The 17,301-nt window shown below is 35.7% G+C and overlaps 1 protein-coding gene across 7 annotated transcripts in view; it reads right to left on the bottom strand.

Moving 5' to 3' along the window:
• The window catches only part of HS2ST1 (heparan sulfate 2-O-sulfotransferase 1), a 169,476-nt gene that overhangs the window by 33,427 nt on the left and 118,748 nt on the right, over positions 1-17,301 (bottom strand). For all 7 annotated transcript variants that reach the window (XM_042952518.1, XM_042952519.1, XM_042952520.1 and 4 more), the window contains one exon: positions 227-465. In XM_042952518.1, coding sequence (XP_042808452.1) covers positions 227-465 — 239 coding nt within the window. The remainder of the gene's footprint in view (positions 1-226; positions 466-17,301) is intronic.

Genomic DNA, 17,301 nt, shown 5'->3' with positions numbered 1-17,301 from the left:
AATAAACTACTTTTTATAAATATTTGAATGCATATAATATGCAAAGAAATGTATCAAATACTGTGAAAAATGTAAAACTATAAAAAAGGTGTGTTTGGTCCTTCCCCCAAGAGACTTACAATTCACTGGAGTCAGCACACAGATCTCTTAAAATGTTCCTTCCTCTTGAGATACAAAGAGAGTGGGGAAGTATCAGAAAACATTTATTCATCTCCTAAGTGTTTACCTGGTCTTGTAGTGACATCACTGGATTATTTTTGGTAGTGTTGATGTGAAGAACATGGTATTTATTCTTTGCACAAAGGTCATAGGCAATATTGGTAAAAGAGGTGCTTGCAGTTTTGGGGACTCTGTTATAAATGATCACCATATCCTCCTCCTCATCTAGCGCTGCCTCTTGTCGAGGACCATCCATTGTATGTCGCTGCTCAATTTCTCGAACTTCATGTCTTGCGATAGCCCTTTCTGCAAAGAAAAACAGATATGAACTAAGTTTTTAAAGACAATGAAAATAATTTCTCATTTCTAGAACATAATTTTCCTACTCAAGAAATGGGTAAGAGTACTTGAAGAAATGTTCTGAAGACCCAAACCTCAGAATTACCTTTGAAGGATAATACATATGCATATACAGAACAAGAGAATAAACAGTCATTAAGTTTAGAATACCAAAGACCAGAGATCAGTGTAGTTCAAAAGTCACTCTACATTCTAATAGAATTTCTACAGCCTGAATTCATTCTCAAACACACAAAGACATATTGCATGGCATACTAAACTTCACGGTAAAAAATGCACTTACAAAATGAATCATTTATAATTTAAGCAGAGATTCTGAAATTTATTACTTAGGATTTAATTACTCCCTGGTTTATCAAAATGTAGCAGGACAGTGGTTATAAATGCTAGAGTGATTTTTGGTAACAAGAGGAGAAACTACATCATCACAAGCCCTTTTTCATTTTTGGTGTTGCATTACATTCTAAGTCCTGGCTGTTCACTCCTTAAATTCTACGGTTCATCTAACTCAAATCACTACCACATGGTTTGAAAAGCAGTTACCTTTTGCATTCTATTACTATTACTCTCTATTTAATATAAACTTTTAGCTTTGAGGGTTTTTTTTTTTTTTTTTTTTTTTTTTTTTTTTAGAATAAGGAAATAAGAAAGGGGCAAGAGAGAAAAGAGGGGATAAAAACCTCTACCAAGATGACAAGTTACCTTGCACAGAGACAGCTGCCCACACACACTATGCACCTTCCTACCACCAGATCTCGGTGCAAGCTGTCTCGCTTGAACATTCTTCCATTTCCCCCATACCCTAATGCTGCCTGGTGAACTCCTCAACCTCCACATGGAATTTCATCATCCCTTGAAGGCAAAGCATTATCTCATCTCCCTAATTAGGTAACATCACACACACAATGCATGCATATGTACCACATACCACATGTCTCATACTAATCAGAGTTGTGATTTTTTTAATATTAAATGTATTACTGGTGTCTGTCCACCATAATGCCAACAACTTAATAAAATGACACAAAAAAGCAATGAGGTATAATTACAGTAACAAGCACAGGCTTCAAATACTGTCAAACCATATATCTTATATTTTGGTTCAGAAGACACGGTCACCACCACATTATAGAAAGTATACTCTGAGCTCAGGATTCACATTCAGAAGACTTGAATAGAAGTTCCAAGCCTGCTACATATTAGCAGTGGGCTTTCCAAAACAGGAGGAGAAGCCCATATACTCTATATGTATATGCATGTGTGCACGTGCGTGTGTGTGTGTGTGTGTGTCCACATTCTATATGTATGTGAATACATGTGTTCTTTTATTTTCCCTTGGAAAAGTTAGATGGGAATGTGCCAAGAAGGAGATGAGCTTAATGTTGAACATATCACTGAATTGCCTGGGACCATCCAGGAGATGTTATGTAGATAATTGGGCACATAGGTCAAGGGTTCAGAATAAACATTCAAGTAGAAGAAAGACATCTGGGAAAACCATGGAAATGAATGCAACTGCCTAGATAATCTAAAATATGTAGCATGGGAGAGAGACTCTGGAACAGAATCTTAGGAAATACCAACATTTAAGGAGCAAATAAAGACAATCTATAGAATGAGGCTAAGAAGAAACAGAGAAAGGAAGCAGGGTAGACTTTTAAGAAGCATATGCCACATGATAGAAAGCGTAATATTTTTCAAATCGACAGTGCTTCCCAAATGGATCTATAAATCAAGGTAATGTGTGAGGCTATAAGCATCTACACAGGATTTGGAGGTTGTCTCAGGTTAAACTCAAAGAGTATTTATTGAGAACCTACACACGTTATTATATTCAATAATTTTAAGAAATCTTATCTCCCAAACAACCTCAAACTGTCATCATAGTCTAAAACTATTATGATATTGTTATGTACACACACCGCCCTCTTTCCACAAAGGAAAATAAAACAGTGCTGCTGTCATTCAGGTGCTGACAGAAGCGTGAGAGGTCTCCTCTAGCAGCCCAGACATGCATAAAATTGCCTTTAAAAGATTCACCTACAAGCAACAATGCTGAATTTACTTTCACTAGTTTTTCTAAAACCAAGTATTTGGAAAAGAAGATTTTATGTGCTGTTTCACAACTGGGTACCCATTCCATCTACAGAATACATAATGACAGAATATATAAAGAAATTCTGTAATATTAACAGTTTTTGTAATTATTCCATCTACTTGTAAAATTTTACATACTCAATCACTGCTGTGAAAATTAGCCACAAAATTAATTAAAAATATTTTTAAAAAGGGGTGCCTGGGTGGCTCGGTTGGTTAAGCATCTGACTCTTGATTTTGGCTCAGGTCATGATCTCATGGTTCAGGAGTTCAAGCCCTGCATCGGGCTCTGTGCTGACAGTGTGGAGCCTGCTTCAGATCCTCTCTCTTCCTCCCTCTCCCCCTTCCCTGCTCGCTCACTCTCTCGCTCTCTCTCAAAAATAAACTTTTAAAAAGAAGTTATCGTTTTGTATGTGGAATTTTTTTTATTATTATTTTAGAGAGCAAGCAAGCACAAACATGGAAGAGGGGCACAGAGAGAGAGAGGCAGAATCTTAAGAAGGCTCCACACTCAGCACAGAACCCAATGTGGGGCTTGATCCCATGACTATGAAATCATGACCTGAGCTGAAATCAAGAGTCGAACACTCAAATGACTGGGCCATCCAGGCAACCCTGTGGATTTTTTAGTTTTTAAAGTGATAAAACTCTAGCCAGACCATGAAACATGTTGTAAAAATTAATCACTGTTCTTGGTTCATCATGTGTACTAAATTATATGCACTGTATATTGAACACAACTTTAAAAAATTTCTATAAAAACGTGCAAATATGGGAGTCACTACTTTCCTCATTTAAATAATATATTTATATGCACGTTCTATTTTTCAAGTGTTTTTACTTTGCTTTAACAAACACAATAATTAGTAACATAGTGTTATGCCTAAACATAAAATGATAAAAAGTGTGGAAAATTAAGAGTATTTTTATTAGTAATGTTTACAGAATCAAATCTCACTTAGTTGAATAATAACAGTAATAGCTCTTGATGGTAAAATACTCTCTTTCCACCTGTGACAAATGTAAAACCAGTAAGGGTGTTTGCAATATAGCCATATTCTTGACTTGTTAAGTATTTGACAGTTCCAAGTCTTTTTTTTTTTTTTTTTTTTTTTTTTTATCAAAGATGCTCTGCATCTAGTTAGTACAGCTTCTTCTGAGACTCTCTTAAATCAGTGGGGAAGCTTTATTAGTTACAGCACATTTGCAGTGCACTTAGAGAATGTAGGCAGTATATTTTAAATCATTACGATGCTTTTTTGAAGTAACGTTTTCTTCATGTTTGAGTAATGAATTACAGAATCTGCTATGCAAGCTATTTCAGGACCACCACAAAACCTATCACCTCCAAACAACATGGGCACAACCTGAGAGTCATAAAATTACAGGTGGGTTAGGGACTACTGGCACTAAACCACCCGCCCAACACCAAAGATAGACGCTAAACTTCATGGCCATTCTAGTTCTTCAAGGCTCCCGTGCAAGGTGGCATAGACCTTGGCTCAATGAACCTTTCTATATGGCAGATTATCAACAAACTCAAGTCTTTTAAAAGACTATTCATAACAGCAGTAATTACCTATTCCTGCACTGGCAGGGCATTAAAGGCCTTATTTAGTGCAAGAAGGTAATGATCAAGCTAAATATGAAACACTATAGCTGCATTAAAAACACCAAACTAAATTCTACACATCACTGAAGTCACCAAGATGTATACACATCAGGCTACAGAAAAACTGATGAAAACAGAACTGAAGATTAAAAAAAAAAAAATCATGTATCGTTTAATGACGATTGTTTTGAACATTACAGTTGTTTTGGGAAACACCCTTCTCTTTGAATGTGTAATTAAATGTTCAATGAACTAAATAATTTAAGCTACACATTTAAAGAGAAATAAGAGAAATTATATGGAAATAAGTTTTGTGGTTTATACAAATTAAAGGACCCACGAATATATAACTATCTCTCCCTGCCACAGCTCAATTCTGCAATGGTCTCAGCAGAAAATAAATACCTCACAAATGCCCCAAAAGTATAGTATTTCTGTACTGTGGGTAGCAGATTAGGACTTTAGGGAGAAAAGATATAGCAGAAGGAAAGAGCAATCCATTGCCTTGCTTTAAATACTGAAACTTCTGGGGGCGCTTGGGTGGCTCAGTCAGTTGAGCGTCCGACTTCGACTCAGGCCACGATCTCACGGCTTGTGTGTTCAAGCCCCGCGTCGGGCTCTGTGCTGACAGCTCAGAGCCGGGAGCCTGCTTCTGCTTCTGTGTCTCCCTCTCTCTCTGCCCCTAACCCACTCGCATTCTGTCTCTGTCTCTCTCAAAAATAAATAAACATTAAGAAAAAAATTTAAAAAAAAAATACTGAAACTTCTGCATGTTAAACTGAAAAGTATATAGACAACAGGTGAATAATAAAAGGCAAAGAACACGAAGAAAAAAATTACCAAATTTTAATATTTATAAGAAAAAACCATACAAATTGGCAATGACATCATTAAAACTTCAGTAGATAATAAGCTAAGGTGCTTTATAAGAGATTTAAACTATATATGCATGATAGAGCAGAGTAAAAGTATTACTGGCATTATGATTTTTTGGGGTCATGGACTCCTTTGAGAATATGTAGAATACTGTGGACACCCTCTCTCCAGAAAGACGGACTGGTACATTTTAGGAAGGGGGTGGTCTGTGACCCCAGAGTAACTACTCCTAAAAAAGAAAAAAACAAAAACCAAAAAACTCCCCAAACAGCAAGCCTAATAGTAAACTGCCTTAGGGCGATAGTATATATATAGAAAAAAAATAGGTTACTCATAAGTAAGACCTGTAGGCAAAGAGAAATCACTGAAGAAACTGGCAGTGTTCATCTGAGAAATGTCTGCAGGTGAGGATGCAGGGCACAAAACTTGACCCATCAGGACCCCATGGCAAGTACACCTGTTGCACAGCTAGATAAGCGGTGCTCTAAGAGCTTGGCACATCAAATAACTGAATTAAACTGGATCTTCAGTATTTTCTAGGGACAAATCTGAATTGTGTAAATCCCCAAACACTGTTATGAAGTCTAATTTATTCCCCATAAAATGTGTGCACTATGCAAAGTAGGAAGCAACAAAGCTGCACCAAAAACAAGTTATTATGAAGCTATTTAACTGATCCTTTCTTCAGCAACACTCACTGTGAATGTACTGTCCAAACAAACACTACCTCATCTGCGTGGATGGAGCATTTGGCAATCACTATAAATTACATAAAGTGGTTGTCTGATTGTATACATCATTTTCTTAAGAATATTTTTAGCTTGGATCACTCTCCTTGAACTCTTCTTCCTGAACTCAATCACATCATTTTCTTACGAGTATTTTTAGCTTGGATCACTTCTCCTCGAACTCAATCACTATGAGAACTGACCAAATAAATTTCTACATGAAAGGCTGAAGGCTGGACACTGAACACTGCCAAGTGCTTTCTTGTGTGGTTTCCAGGCAGTCAACAAGGGGTGCCTGTGCTATCATTAACACTTAAAAGTTTAAGTAGATCATCCTGTAAAAAAAGAAGTGATAGCACCTTTCACTTCAAGGGAGATGGAGTAGACCAATGTTTTCTATTCTTCTCACTATGTACAACTAAAAACCCTGGACATTATATGTAAAATAACCACAAGACTCTAAGAAGGTGGAGGGAAAGTTCCTCTACAAAATCCTACAGCTACCATGACATTAATAGTAAAAAAACTGAAATTGAATGTTTTCCTTCTAATATCAGAAACAAGGTTTAAGGTATAATCTCATTACTTTTATTTAAAATAGTATTAGAAGATCTAGCATTACCAACAACAACAGCAGCAACATACAGATAGAAAAAGAAGAAATAAAACTAACCCTATTTGAACATGATATGATTTTCTATGAAGACAATCACAAGGAATCTACAAAAACAAAACAAAACAATCCTAGAATAAGTGCGGTCAACCAAGTTCCAGGATACAAGATAAAAATACAAAACCCAATGTATTTCTATACTAGAAATAAACACATAGACACAAAAATGAAAATTACAAAATCATCTATAATTACGCAAAAAATACCCAGTTGTAAACCTAACAAAACATATAGAGGACTTATATGCAGAAATAAAGGTTGAAAACACACCAAACTTGTTGTAAGACATGAATCTACACATTTAAGCTCAATGAACTACAGGAAGGATAAACTCAAAGAGATCCACGGTGACACATTAAATCAAACGGTTAAAAGCCAAGGCCAAAATGAGAATCTTGAAAACAGCAAGAAAAAAAAAAAACACAACTGATTACATATAAAAGATTTGCAATAAGATTAACAGTATAAGACCAACAGTATTTTGGTCCACTTGATCGTGTCCCATAAGTTCCAAAGGCTCTGATCACTTTTCTTCACTAGTTTTTCTTTTCACTCCTCTGACTATAATGTTAAATGATCTTTCTGTTCACTGATGGAAACTAAAAATAGGAATAGATCACTTGAGAAATCTGTAAAAACATGGAGGATGTTTTGAGATGTACTATCTTGGGAAAACTCAAGAAAAGATACGAAGAATTATCAGATGGAGTCCCCATCTTCTATCAAAGTATTCATTTTAAGTGATTGAGAGGCATAAAGAATTGTCTTGAAATGGGCTTACCCATGACTAACTATAATATTTCATATTTTAAAAATAGGTACTTGAGGAAAAAAGGTACTTCTATGATATTATCATTCTGTATTTAACTGTGCAGTTAAATTCCTTCTTAAAATAAAAACAAACCAAGTCTCAGACAACCAGTCAAAGGTGGAGCACAGGCTCTGGAGCCAGATTAACATGGGAATAGTATCCTGACATCAGTATTCAGCTGGTGATCACTTTGACACCAAGTTTCCTCATCAGATGACAATAATAATGGGGCCTCTTAGGTTTTTTTTTTTTTAAATTTTTTTTAATGTTTATTTATTTTTTGAGAGAGAGAGAGAGAGAGAGAGAGAGAGCGCACAAGCAGGGGAGGGGCAAGAGAGAGAGGGAGACACAGAATCCGAAGCAGGCTCCAGGCTCTGAGCTGTTAGCACAGAGCCCGATGTGGGGCTCGAACCCACAAACTGTGAGATCATGACCTGAGCCAAAGTCTGGCGCTCAACCGACTGAGCCACCCAGGCGCCCCTCTTAGGGTTTATTTTAAGAATCAAAACATGAGAATGCATATAAAACACTCACCACAGAGCATGCACAGAACAAATGATGCATATAAAGCACTTAAAATACATAATGAGAATTCCACATTAGCTACTACCAATATTATTATTTCATATAGGTGATCAGTATATTTCTCAGATTGATAATAAAAAAAAGGTTGTAATGTATAAGGATTTCACATTTTTTAGGGGCGCCTGGGTGGCTCAGCCGGTTGAGCTTCCGACTTAGGCTCAGGTCATGATCTCACAGTTGGTGGGTTTGAGCCCTGCGTTGGGCTCTGTGCTGACAGCTCAGAGCCTGGAGCCTGCTTCAGTTTCTGTGTCTCTCTCTCCCTGCCCCTCCCCCACTCATACACTGTCTCACTCTCTCAAAAATAAATGTAAAAATTAAAAAAAAAAAAAAGAATTGCACATTTTTTAATTTGTGCAATAACTGTAAAACCTATAATCAAGTTTGGCAAGTACATTAAGTAAAATATAACTCATATTCCTTTAATTTAGTAACCTAACAACAAAAAGAATTATATTGGTGGTTATCGGACTGATGGGATATTTAATAGCTACTTTAATTTTCTTACCTAATCATCTCAAGAGCATTAACCAATATATTTTTAGTGGCAGTTCATCAGTGAGATTAAGTTTGGAAAGAAAATTTGATTTTTGTAATGTATTTTCATTAATGTTAAGAATTAATGTATAATTAATGCACAAGCATAATGTATATGTAAAACATGTATCTACAGGGCCTAGGAAAAGATACTGCATTTAGAGGCATTCAATAAGTGCTTGTTAAAACTGTTGAGTTTATAAATGCTTTTGTTTTTAGTATTAATGAACTCATGTAAGATTTTGTGAGTACTTGCTTATTTTTGGTGATTTTTAAAAGTGAAGTTCTTATAACAAAATTAATCATTTCAAAGTGTACAATTCAGTGGCATTTAGCACATTCACAATGGGGGCAACCATCATATCTATCTAGTTCCGAAACACTTTCTTCACCCTCAAGGAAATCCAATACCCATTAAGCATTTCCCTCTCCACTATCCCCTGGCAACTACTAATCTGTGTTGTCTCTATGGATTTACTTCTTCTGGATATTTCATTATGCAATATTGTGATAAAGATCAACAAGTATTATCCATATCCAAAAAACAATAAGCTGGTAGTGAAAGTTTAAGAGGAATTTTTATATGTAAACATTATAATATCTAAGCCCTCATTTTAACTTTAAGTCTCCTAAGTGCTATTTTTTTTTCCTCCAAACTTTAAGATTTCCTTTCTCTTATACATCCAAGGGGAAATGTTAACTTACTCATATGGACACATACTGATTGTGAAGAAAGTACTCACATGGGCAAAGCCCCTGATTAATATTTCTCCAAAGAAGGTACACAAAATGATCAACTAACACATGAAAAAATGCTCAACACAATATTAGTCATTAGGGAAATGCAAATCCAAATCAGTTTACATCCCCTAGGATGGCTATAATTAAACCAAACCAACCAACTCACAAAGATGTGGAGAAATTGGAGCCTTCATGCCCTGCTAGTAGGAATGTAAAATGGTGTGATGATGGAAAAGCGCTTGGAGGCACACAACACTGCCTGGTGCATTTAGACCCTAAAAGTGGTTCTTGATAAGCTTAGAATATGGGAAAAACAGGCAGTTGGGCAGAAGCCAGATCATAGTATCTTCATCACCACGTTGGGAATATGAACTTTTAAGTCAGCAGTTCTCAAACCTACTGATCTTGGAACTTCTTTATACGCTTAAAAATTGAGGACTTCAGAGTTTTTGTTCATGTGGGTTGTAGCTATCATTATCTTAGTAGAAATAAAAATTATAAAACTTAAAATATTAATTCATTTACACATAACAATAAAACATGTTAGAAATAAATGATATATTTTTGTGTTTTTCCAAAACAAAAAATCAGTAAAGGGTTTTTATATTTTTTGCACATTTTTAAAAAATGTTTGGCTTAATGAAAGAAAACTGGATTCTCATACTTGCTTCTCCATTCAAAATGTAAACATATATTCTTTGGATTGGAGTCTATGAAGAAAATCAGACTCATGAATATACATAGTTGAAAAAGGAGTATTTTAATAGCTTTTGCAAACACTTAGGAATATTCTTTGACACTACATTAAAACTCAGCAAGTGTTGATTTCTTAAAGGTTAATTGCAATGTGATATAAAACTATATTGTTAAACTTTTCATACATTGTTATACTGATCTACCTTGTACTGTCACTTGGAAAATACTGGCTCATGGCATTATGTAGATCCTCCAAATGCTAGCACATTTAATTATATGATCCCCCGCCCCCTAGCAAAAAAAAAATCACATTCATTATATCACCACCATTCTCATAAGAAAAGTCTGTAAGTATTGGTAAGCTGTCATATTTGTGGTGACAGCCACAGTTTGTCAAATTTTATAATAGCAATAAATACCGTCAGTCAGTTGGTTTTCCTTGAAGTGACAAGTTCACTTTGTTTGTTTCTGAGAAAATGTCTGCCAACTACCCAAGTCTGAATAAACATAGTTTATCTGTTGGTTTTTCTTTCAAGTAAAAACAGTGTTCTATGAAAAAATGGCTTGTTGAGCTTACAATTCAAACAATCAACACAATTGTTTTTTCTCAAGACAATCATCGTACTTTGATACGCAGAAGCGCTTGGTATATCTTCCATTTTGTGTCACACAGTATTAAAAGTATACATATACTAAATAGTCAGGATTTAATAAGGTTAATGGTTTTGACTGCTTTATAAAAGACACCGTTATATGAAAACGACTTTGTTTTGTAACTATGATCAAAGTGGTAAAGAATACAAAGATTAAATAGTACAATCTGATGTCATGACTGCTTTTGTACCATGAGCACAAATGGCAACTAGTGAAAAAGGCAACTAACATCTCAGAATTATTATGGAATAGTTGTGGACTACTTTGTGAACTCCCTGAAAGGGTCTTGAGAACCCCTGACACCCATGGATCACACTTTGAGAACTTCTTTGCAAGCAACGTAGAGACATTTTTGAAGAGCTTTAAGTAAAAGCCCATACAATCCCTCCACAATGCAAGGTTCTATGAAGCATCACTTTATAGGGTGATAGCCCTGGAGTTGAGTATTAATCAGCTGAAGACATAATGGAGATTAAGACCCAAAGGAAAGCGGTTGCAATACGGATGAAGCCTGGGAACCCAGAAGAGGTTAAGGCTTTTTTTCTAAGCTATACTGAGGAGGAGGATGGTACCCTTCACTGAGTTTGGAAATTAGGAATAGGAAGAAAAGCAATTGGGGTAGAAGAGGAAAGGAATTCAAGACATTTGGAAATCTACACTGAAGTTCAAACTGACAAATCAAGTATGTAGGGGGTATGTTGAAGAGTCTATTTCATAAGGGCTTTTATTTCGAGCTTATTATATAAGAATACTACCAAGCCTGACAGGTATAGAAGACAGGATAGAAAAAGCAAAAGAGCAGAAAAGATCTGAACTAGAAAGTGTAATGTGGCAGCTGTTCTCTCCCAGCCCCATGGACAGCCATATACCCAAGTGTTTGGGTTGGAGAAAGGAAATACAGGACAATGATAAAGGAACTGTTTTTATTTTTTTAAGTTTATTTATTTTGAGAGAGAGAGAGAGAGAGAGAGAGAGAGAGAGAGAGAGAGAGAGAGAGAGAATCCCAAGCAGGCTCTGCACTGTCAGCACAGAGCCAGATGCAGGGCTCAAACTCACAAACCCTGAGATCATGACCTGAGCCAAAACCTAGAGTCAGACGCTTAACCCACTGAGCTACCCAGGTGCCCCAAGGAGCCGTTTAATGAAGGGCTCTGTAATACAGAGGCGTACTATTTTAGTTAGGGAAATAATAAGTACTAGAATACATAAAATTTCAATCATTTACCATAACAGAAGTTTAGTTCTTATTCAAGTACCAATGTGTGTTCCAGACTGGTAGATGGCCTTTTATACAATGATTCAAGGAGTCAGCTTCCTTCCTTCTTGTAACTTTGACATTTCTCCAAGAACTCAAAGTATTTTGCATCTAGTTAGCAGATGTGGGAAGACAGAGTGGAGAAAACACAGTAATTTCCCAACTATCTTGGCAAACACTAGTCATATGGCTATCCCTAGCTGTAGGGGTGGTGGTAAAAAATTGAGCCTTGGGTGGGCAGCTGCTTCCTAGCAATAAAGACATACTATGAGAGGGAAAGCATGAATAGTTGTATAGTCAGCCACCTCCCCACAAAGGCACACGAATCAGATTCACAAGTGATAAAGTATGACACGGATCGAGAAGGATACAAGAATTTTCTCTATTTCTGTATGGAACATAGCATCAATCTTGGCACCATGAGGGCTCTACTTTCTGACATTTCCTTTTGGGGAAGCAGCAGAGACAATGATGCTTGATTGGAGATGGTTGTTCAGTTGACAAAAAGTTGATAGGGCAGATGCTTGGAGACGGGGGGGGGGTGGTTCTACCTTTTTTTACTTTTTTCCTTAACACATTTGAGACACCTCTGGAAGATTTCCAGAAACATCAGAATGACATTTTAATGGAGAATAAGGTCCTGTGTGAATATCTGGGATCAAGACCATGTGAAAAACAGACTATTATTAACTCTGATTCCATAAATGTACACAGGGCTACTGTGAAGAAAACTTGGATTATGAGTTTTAGACATAGGTGTCTATGGAACGTCTAGTCAATAATGTGGAGGTTGCTGAAGACATACAACTCACAGGAGAAATTTCTGAAGTAAAGACAGAACTTTAGGAGTCACAACATAAAGGCAGCAGCTGATGTCAAGGGAGTGAATGAGATCATGAGGATAAAGTAGAGTTAAAAATAAAGAGCATCAAGACAGAATTTTAAGACCATCAGCCTTTGATCTAAAGATTTATTTTACTAACACTACCTAAATATATGTGCAATACAACCCAAATGAATCTTAGAATATTAGTGTAAAATCATGTGTTTACCTGTTTACCTACTAATAAACATCTTAAATGTTTCTGACCACACTGTCCACTTTTAAATACCCATTTTAACTCACTTCAACAGGTAAAGCAATTTTAAGACCTATATCCTTGGCTTCACATCTTACTAATATGCCTTTGGAACACTTTTTTTTTTTTTAATTTTAAAAATGGTTATTGATTTATTTTGAGAGAGAGAGAGAGAGAGCAAGCATAGGAGTTGCAGACAGAGGGAGACAGAATCCCAAGCAGGTTTCACACCATCAGTAATAGAGTCCAGCATGGGGCTCAAACTCATGAACCACGAGATCATGACCCAAGCTGAAACCAAGAGTCAGCCGCTTAACCAACCCAGCCACCCAGGCGCCTCTGGAATGCCTTCTGGGAACTTGATGAGTTTTGTAATTCAGAAAGCATATATTTGGGCCTTATTACTATAGGATGCACTTTATTAAAACAAATCTCTGCTAGCATTCTTTTTAAAAGTAAAAATAAAGATGCAGTAATATGAAAGATGTAAAAGTACAAAGTTAAGTTATTCAGGGAAGACAAAAATTGTTCCTAAAATGTAAACACTGGAGGAAAATTACAATAGGAGGAACTCAACTACATGTAAACTTTGTAATCCAGCTAAAATATTAATTTTGATATTAAACTGGCAGGAAGATTCAGAGGTTTCCTCCAATTTTATTGTAAGTCCAACTGCCATTAAAATAGATGTGCTTTGATTACTGAATACCATAGCAGGAAAACTAAAGCATTTTCAAAATCAAGAAAGAAATGTCAATACTATCTACAAAGCTGAATTATTTTCACACTTCAACAACTGCACCTGGTGCTCCATTGACTAGTAAGTAAAAAGAATAAGGAAATAACTTGGATTCAACTCCAGCTGGGTTTGGAGATCATTAACTAAAACCTAATGCAACAGCTGTCTGAAAATTAGAATTCGTTATGCTGAAAACTTGCCATTATTTCACTACAGCTTGGTGTACGTCATACTGTAAAGGAGCAGTTTTGAATTTGAGCATGTACCAGAATGACTTGCAGGATCTGTAAAATATAGATTCCTGCCATCCTACCTTCTCCAGTTAACTAATCCTCAGGGCCCAAGAAAAGTGCATTTCTATCAAGTTCCCAGGTGATGCTGGTATGATGGTCCAGGAACCGAGAAATCATGTTATATAGAGTATTTCTTTTGGTTTATGAAAAAACAGTTTTAGAATATCCTTTTTTTCTATGTAAATAGTTCATTGGTATTCCCATTAATTTGGAATTTATAGCAGTTTTTGAAATAGTTTAGATCTGTGAAAAATAACGCTACTCAACTTCACGGTATAAACTAGTTGTAAGCGGTAGGGTGGGGGGGGGGGTGCCTGGGTGGCTCAGTCAGTTGACCATTGGACTCTTGATTTCGGCTCAGGTCATGATCTCACAGTTCGTGGGTTCAAGCCCCACGTAGGGCTCTGCGCTGACAACGTGGAGTCTGCTTGGGATCCTCTCCCTCTCTCTGCCATTCCCCTGTCTGTGCTCTCTCTCTCAAAATAAACAAACTTAAAAAAAAAAAAAAATTAAACCTGTTGTATGGGTATTCCAGTCAAGATAGTCTTTAACTGATGGGACTGATTCTTCTGGGCTAAGTGCATGTCCCATCTCCCTCACTGCTCCCCACCAACCATTAGGTCTCCTAAGGCTGGGCAGTCCCTTCTTTCAAGGATGCTATAACCATCATTATGGGAGGCATATAGAGAAATATTTTAAATGTTCTTGAGAATAAACTGTTTGTTACCAAACCCAATGAAATGCAACATTTATTAATTCTGACTGGCCTTCACTGCCCCCATCCTTTTAGTTTGAAATAATAAGATTTGGATACAACCAGTAGTTCAAGAACCAATGTTAAAGGTATTTATTTTGCAGGATTCTACTACAGATGAAGAAATTCTGATCAGATAACGGTTTCCAGTCTTAGCTTGCTAAATATCAACTGAAGTTCACATAGACTAGATATCATCATTGTCATTAATTTTTATATTTTAATAACAAAGTTTTGATATTCATTTTTATATCTTACAGTTTCATACCTTGAGATATGGATACATTATAGCTTTTTAGATGAATTCATGCTTTTAATAGATCTTTAAAAATCAGTTACAGATTTTAAGATTCTAGAAAAGTTAATTTTTAAGCACCAATTTCCAAAATTCTCCTACTTTACTTAGGTCTTATATAACAAAAACTCATTATCCAGCATCCTGTTAACTAGAATTCCTTACTAGCTGATGATTCAACGTGCCCAATGCAACGATGATTGGTATTCTCAGTGATAACCAAAGATGCAGGAAAATTCTAAGCAGTAGTATCCATCAGTGAAGACTAACATTTAATCACTTGGATCTTAACACGTGTTTTATTGTATTTTAATTATGAGAAACATAGATAATCCAAGTATTATATGGATAAGATTCTCAAGTACAACATTTTTTATCTTGTTGAAAAGCAAACATTTCCCACACACTACTACTAATGGTCATTTTAATATGTATTTTAAAACAACTTACTCAAAACTGACCTATTTTATAGTCATCTTATTCTATTTGAATCAGGCAAACATAAATAAATACATTCTAGTTCACACTGAGACCAAGGAAATTGTAGAAACTAAAAAATCATGGTAGAATTAATGTGACTTTTTGGCAGAGAAGTGGGGTGGAAGGAGAGGAAGCACAAGTTTAAAAAAACTGTTTTCGTTCTCAAAAAGAAGGTGATGACCATTACCCAGCAAGAGAGTAGGTAATAAATTTGCTTAATGAAAACAACATGGTATTACGAAATTAAACCATACAGAAGGTAGAATTCTTTACTGAGCAATCTAAGAAAGAAAAATTTTTTAAAAAGAAGTGATTTGATCCCTACTAACCTGGCAATTTATACACAGCATAGTCAAAGCTGAAGCTACATACATGTCAAGCCTGTTTCCTCCAGGCTTGATATTCTAGGTTTGTCATACCTAATCCTCAGGGCTTTTTCCTCTGATGGTACCAAGATTGTGTGAGAAAAGGCTAAGAAGCAGAAAAGTTAGAGATTAAAGGGGTCAAATAACCATGGCGGCACCATGGTTTCCAAACCTATGAGCTAAGAACCCTATGGTGAGTTATATATGTTATCTTAAAATAGATTTCAGGGCATAGGCCTGGGGCAATACTGGGGATGAGTATTTTTAAAAAGCTCCCAATGTGATAGAAGATTCTGGGTGACCTAAAGACTATACCAATATGAGTCATTACAAAGCATACTAGAAAAACACTGGAACCTGGTTAATATATTTTTGTTCATTTTGGTTTATGACCCTCTACCTATCATTCACCATTTTACCCTTATATAACTAACATATTACGGAAGAATTCTCTATAGCACAATTTCTCATCTTTGGAGATCATTTGATTTCTAAAGAAGTCCCACCTTGTTCTCAATTTTGGGCTTTTTTTTTTTTTTTTGGTGGCTGAAGGTAAACTGGAAATAATAAATCTAAATAAAACAAAGTGGTCTTAAGGACAATTAAAATTTAGGAACAAGGTTTGGGCACCTGGGTGGCTCAGTCAGTTAAGCATTTGACTCTGAATTTTGGCTCATATAATGATCTCACAGTTCATGAGTTCAAGCCCTGTGTTGGGCTCCATACTGAGAGTGAAGAGCCTGCTTGGGATTCATTCTCATTCTCTCTCTCTCTCGCAATATAAATAAGTAAACTTAAAAAAAAAATCTAGGAACAAGGTTACCTGATGGGATCTACCAAATAATTCAAATTCATAAATCCTTATTTATAATTATGAAAGCTATTTGCATATTAAGAGCAAATAATTTATAAACTACAATGAAAAGGCAAAGATTGTCAAACTGGGTAAAAAAGCAAGATTCAACTATATCCTGCCTACGAGCAACCTACCTTAAATAAAAGAAACAAATAACTTAAAAGAAAAAAGATGGAAAAAAAACATTTATCATGTAAACATAAATCAAAATAAAGCTGGAGTAATCAGATTAATAACATGGATTTCAGAAGAAAGAATACTGCTAGAGAAAAAAGGTTATTCCATAATTTATAATAAAGGGGTCAATTTATCATGCAGACATAACGACCTTAAAACCCTGTGCATCTATAAGTCTCAAAATACACAAATAAAAAACTCACAAAAAAACTAGACAAATCCACAGGTACAACTGGTTATTTCACCATTATGCTCTCAATAATGGACAGCACAAGTAGATAGAAAACCAGTAAAGACATAGAAAACCTGAACAATACTATCAACTAACTGACCAACTGGTATTTATAGAACACTCCAACCAGAATGCAGATACACATTCTTTTCAAGTACACCTGGAACTTTTAATAAGATGGACCATATTTTGTCTTAAAAACAAGGCTTGATAAATTTGAAGGAATTCAAATCATACAAAGTATGTTCTC

This window comes from Panthera leo, chromosome C1, assembly GCF_018350215.1.
Source record: "Panthera leo isolate Ple1 chromosome C1, P.leo_Ple1_pat1.1, whole genome shotgun sequence".
Lineage (NCBI taxonomy): Eukaryota > Metazoa > Chordata > Mammalia > Carnivora > Felidae > Panthera > Panthera leo.
The sequence above is the reverse complement of the archived record's forward strand: the minus strand, read 5'-3'. Positions and strand labels throughout refer to the sequence as shown.